At 29.0% G+C, this 6,000-nt stretch overlaps 1 protein-coding gene across 1 annotated transcript; it reads left to right on the forward strand.

Annotated features, from left to right (window-relative positions):
• Positions 3,763–5,173, forward strand: LOC104779942. Its single transcript, XM_010504374.2, has 2 exons — positions 3,763–4,267; positions 4,893–5,173. Exons 1-2 carry the CDS (start codon positions 3,834–3,836, stop codon positions 5,011–5,013), a joined length of 555 nt encoding a protein of 184 aa, XP_010502676.1. The 5' UTR covers positions 3,763–3,833; the 3' UTR covers positions 5,014–5,173.

The following is a 6,000-nucleotide window of genomic DNA, read 5'->3' on the forward strand; positions in this document are numbered from 1 at the left end:
CATATTTTATATTAAGGATATAGTTTTGAAGGGGTAGAGTTTAGTATTTAGAGTGTATGGTTTAATTGTGAATTTTTTTAATTAGATGGTACATCAATCCCAGATGGTATACCAAACCTAAATGGTACATCCAACTCAGATGGTACACCCAACTCAGATGGTACACCCAACTCAGATGGTACACCAAACTTGAATGGTAAACTAAACATAAACTTGAATGGTAAATCAAACCTAAACTTGAAAGGTAAACCAAATCCAGATGGTACACCAGATCCAGATGGTACACCAGATTCGGACGGTACATTAGACCTAGATGGTACACCAAACTCATATCGTACACTAGAGTGATGGTACACCGTACACCATAGCCACATCGTACACTAGACCCAGATGGTACACCAGACGTAGATGGTATACTAGACTCAGATGGTACACCAGACACATATTGTACACTTAACTTAGATGGTACACCAAACCTAAATGGTATACCAAAATAGCATTATTTGACACATTACAATATTTAAAAATTATTTCAAAAGTTTTAGGTTTGGGTTCTTTATTTTATCCTTAATGTATAATTTTGAGGGGTATGATTTTGGTATCTAACGTTTAGGGTTAAATTTTAAAATTAAATTTTTAAAACTAGACCATGTTTTTAGAATTTTTAGGGTGCTAAATATATTTAAAAATTATTTAATGTTATTTGAGAGAATTTTCTCAATTTTATTGAAACATGAAACATTAATTTTTGATACAATACCTCAAATCGGATCCCACACACACAAAAAATCTTATTGGAAGATATATATAATATATTGGAATTTTTCTCTTTTTTGTCATATTCTATCTCTCATTTCCTCTAAAACTGGGACCACTAAAACTCTATTTATATGACACATAGTCATGGGTATATTGGTCTTTTTATTTGTTTTTGTCTTATACTTTCTCTCACAAATACTCCATCTCACAAAAGCAAAAAAGTGCCTATTTTTCAAATTTCTAACAAAAAGTGCCTATTTCTCCAATTACTTTTCAAAAAGTGTCTAATACACTAATGGACTCAATATTTTATTCAGAATATTATAACAGACACACATTTATCAACAATTTTTATATTTATAAATTATAGTAAAATCTCTATAGATTAATACTCGGTAAATATATAATTTTTATAAATTAGTATATTTCATCGGTTCCAAGTAGAGTTAATGTAATTTTAGACACTATTCAAGAATATAATAAAATAATATATTTTTTAAAAATCTTTTATAAATATATGGTTCCATCAATCATATAAATTAATAATTAGATAAAATTATCAAAATATATGTATACATATACACATTGTTTGTTTGTTAGAGTTCATTTCTATTTTTTTTACTATATCAAAAACTATAAGTGTTATCTTCAAAACATGATAATTGTTATTTTTTATTATTGATTTTATTAAAATATTAGTTATAATGATTAAATTTTATTTTTATATATTTTTATGAAAAGTTACTAAATTAAAAAAGTTTCTCTATAAATTATTAATTTATAGATAAATTAATACCTCCATAAATTAATAAATTTGCATGGTCCTAATATTATTAATTTATCGAGTTTTATTGTACTATGTGCGGAACAGTTTTTCTGGTTCTTTGGTTATCAAACGATACCACCAAGATTAACCAACTCAATTATCGGTTTGATATGATTTTCAGTTTACTTTGATTATTCGAGTTTAACAAGATTTTAGATTTTTTCGGTTAAAAATCAGGTAAAACCAGTTAAATGGAATAATATTGATTCAGATTTGTGTATATTTTGGTTTATATCCCTTTAGTTTCTTTTTGTATAATTTTTGATATTTTTGGTAAAAATGGGTAAACCGGTTTGGTTAGTCTAACTGAACTAACCTTAAACCGAACATAACTCAAAATCCTGTCGAGTTGAACCAATTTTTAAACTGATTTTGAATCAAAACTCTCGGTTCGGTTTGGACCAATCAGTTTAGAGAAAAACTTTATCGTGTATATTGAAAAGAAAAAAAAAATTCCAAAACCAAAATAACGCTTTACTTATATCGGGCTTTATCAAAAAATCCATACAACATAAGCATATTATTAAATAACATATAAAATTGAATAGATTTTTATCTATGTCTTTATATTCTGTTTCCATTCAGGACTGATATAGGCTAAAGCTAATATTGCATTTAATAAAAAAAATTTCATATCTTACATGTTATTATTTACAATTCTAAGACAAAATTTTAAAATATTAAAAATGTTAAGAACAAAAAATTTTGTCCATATTTACAAAAAAGTTGTTTAGATTAATCTAAGTTAATATGAAGTCTAGTTTAATGCTAATTATTTAACAGTTAAAAATTCTAATTATAAATTATGTGAAGGATAAGATAACAAAATTAAATCCTACAATTTATTTTGATAGATTTAGAGAAATAGTGAAAATGGTTTGATGCACTATTAAACAACGTTTACAAAAACTAGTATTTAAAAGATACCCATATATTAGTAAAAAAAGAAGTAATGATAATTTGCGGTAATTTTTTTTAATGATAATTATGTAAAGACTCATGGTACATGGCTGATGAACAAATTAAAAAGGAAATGAGAGAGTGTTTAGATCAATAGAACAAACGCCAAAGAGTAGATCTAATTGTTTTTTTTTTATCTTTTTTTGCCTAATCAGAGTTTCAGAAATAGTGTTTTAAACGTTATTCTACCAAATTATTAACTATATTTGAGATATTACATGTAAGGGGTGTTATTGATTTATTGATTTGTAAATTCACATAGAATTTGAAAATTATTATTTATTATGAAAATCAAAATATATAGATTTTAAAATAATATGTTTTATCGTTGGATTTGAATTTTTCTAATTTTCACATTCAAATCTATTTAAAACAGATTGTGGATTTTTCAATCTAAAAACAAATCACTAAACAAATATCATATGATTTTAACTAGTATTTATAAAGTATATAACCAATAACATATAGTTTTTGATAAATATTTTTAAATCAATAATTGAATAACACTACATAAATTTTGTTTGGATTTCCAGATCCATTAAACCCCGTACTCTCTTTGCACCACTGCGTTATCGGTCAATCTTAAGACTTTCAAATCTAATTTTTTTTAAAACATGTAGATTTCTTATATTAATAAACCAAAACCACCTTTATTTCACCTTAAAATCAAATATAAATTTTGAAAGAATGCAATTTATTTTGATATAGTAGAGAGTAAGTTCACATAGTCACCATTATCCTCCCACATGAAATATTTTATTCAAAATAAGCAGATATTGATATTTTACTTTTTTACATCTCAAATTTACGTTAATATAATAATATATATTGAATACTATGCGAGTTTGATTTAACTGGAACCGAACACGAACCAAGCCAGTTTTTCGGTTTTTTGTTTTTTGGTTACCAAACAATACCACCAAAATTAACTGAATCAAAGATCAGTTCGATCAATTCAGTTATTTTATTTTGATTTTACCGAAATGAACCAAATTTTTTATATTCTCGGTTAAAATCAGATAATACCAGTTAATTTTATGTATAGTTTGGTTTGATTCCCTTTAGTTTCGGTTTACTTTCGAAATACTTTTGGTCTTTATCATGGGCTTTATCAAACCAATTTAGCCCAGATAATTAACAGTCCATTTATCACACTCGGATATAAATACCCGGACCCGTATATCAAACCGGTTTTCGTATCTTTACCCGTAATTGATCCTCCACTAACCTAGAAATTGGGGGGAATTGAATCTTATCCACAATTCAATCTCTTCCAATTCCCATCATCATGGCGGCTTCGTTCTCACTCACGAGCTTCATCTCCTTCATCTCACCATTCAAATCACAAACCAAACCTACTCCGCCACCGAACATCACTCTTCCTTCTCCGACTATCTCCCAAAGGCGAAGAAATGATCTAGCCATCGAATCAATGGCGGTCGACGAGTCTTCTTCCACCGCATCTTCGCTTTCCTCTGAGCTTGCCTCCGTGATTTGTCCCTCGCTTGCTTACTCGAACACGCTCTTCTTCAGTTCTTCGGGATACAACGTGCAAGTGTTTGTTGAGGATAATGAGTCAGAGGAGAGGCTTGTGAATCGTTTTAGGAGAGAAGTGATGAGAACTGGTGTTATACAGGAATGTAAACGGAGGAGATACTTTGAGAATAAACAAGATGAGAAGAAGAGAAGGACTCGTGATGCTGCTAAGCGTAACAAGAAAAGGTTTCACAACTTCATTTTTGTTAGAATAAGCTTTACAGTAGATTGATTCATATGTTAGGAACATAGATAGGGTCTTGATGGTTAGCTTGTGAAGATTTGATGCTCAGTTCTTGAAAAACCATCACTGTCGCCTAGCTTTAGTGGATTGAGTGAGATAGCAGAGAGATGGTCTCAAAGTTGAATGTGGTTCATGTTTTGTGATTGATTCATATGTTGAAACAGAGATTGAGTGTTGATGATTGACTTCAATGATAGTTTCTTATTAGCTTCTGAGAATATTGATTGATACTTTAGTTTATTGAAAAGGAACTATACACGATATCTTAGCTTTAGAGGATTGAAAAAGAGACGTTTTTAGTCGCAAATATGTATGTTATGTTTGTTCTGTGAGAATCCCGTTGCTATATCTGCTTTCCAGTGATTGATTTATGTGTTGAAATAGATTAGGTATTGATGATTAGTTTTAAAAGATAGTCTTTTTGTAGCTTGTGAAGACTTTTTCGTACTTAGTTCTTGAGAACATTCACTGTCTTTCTTAGCTTTAGAGGATTTGAAATATTGAAGAGATGAATCTTAAATTTGTATGTGGTTTTTATGTTTCTTGGTGGGTTTTTTTTTTTTCCAGGCGTCCTCAAGCAAGGTTTACTCAAGAATCAAGAGAAGAAGCAGCAGCAGCAACTAAGAGTAAGAAAAAGGATGAAGAAGAAGACAACTGGGAGATGCCTGATGGAGATGTACCTTCTTAAAACATGACTTTCAGTAAATAAATCTCCGGCCTTTTTTTTTTCTTCGTGTTATCCGCTTTTTATATTACTTGGTACAATTGTAAGTTCATATGCATTAACTGCATAAAGACTTGCTTCTGGTAATGAGTTATTATAAATGGTATTGCATCTTTAATTTGTTTTCCACTGTTTGCATCTGCTGTGGCTTTTCCATGGATGCAATGCAATTGGTAAAGGTCAGTAGATCACATTTGGTATAAATAAGTGTTTGATCATCAAGCAATACCCACAAATGATGATAGCATGATTCAAGAAGTTAAACTCTGTAGAATCGATCAAGTATGGAGTCTTCCATGTAAAATTTAGACATTCAGTTTTTTCCCTCTTAATCTGACACATGGGCTCAATTTAGTATATAGCCCATATGTAGGTATCTTAATTATGATGTTGATTTGCTAATCACGCCTACAATATTTTTATTCCAAGTCCTTTTAAAAATATTGATCAATTTTTAAAAAAAATTATCTAACCACGTAGTATGTGAAAATATTAAACACAAGTAGCTAATATATTTAGACGACAACATACCAATTTGAACAACTGTATTAAAAAAATATTATAAACTAATATCATATTCAGTATACTTCATTTCTATTAATAAGATGTAAGGTATGATCTTCACTGCAAATTTCCACTCGTTAACAATCACAAAGGATAGCCAAAAAAAACAGCAAAATTATTAACGTTCACAACAACAAAAAAATGATCAAGTTTAGGTACCTGAGAGGTTAAGTTTAATTATGTACATTTGATCAATCATATGATTGAATCTTAGAAAATAGATTACAAGATTCTTCTTGTCTTCAACTTTTTAACAACGAATCAAAACGAAGGGACGTAATGTAATGTATACGTGTTCTTTCACTTAATGTTAATTCTCTAATATAAAATTTCAACTTTCAGAGAAAGTAAGTGATGACATGATCAAGAAAAAAAAAAAAAAAAAAA

The sequence above is a fragment of the Camelina sativa genome, chromosome 4 (genome assembly GCF_000633955.1).
Source record: "Camelina sativa cultivar DH55 chromosome 4, Cs, whole genome shotgun sequence".
Classification (NCBI taxonomy): Eukaryota; Viridiplantae; Streptophyta; class Magnoliopsida; order Brassicales; family Brassicaceae; genus Camelina; species Camelina sativa.

Excerpts from the sequence above, each read along its gene's own strand:
- LOC104779942 (XM_010504374.2), top strand. The coding sequence starts at position 3,834 with ATGGCGGCTTCGTTCTCACTCACGAGCTTCATCTCCTTCATCTCACCA. Across the intron at positions 4,268-4,892 it reads GCTAAGCGTAACAAGAAAAG|GCGTCCTCAAGCAAGGTTTA; the intron begins GTTTCACAACTT and ends TTTTTTTTCCAG.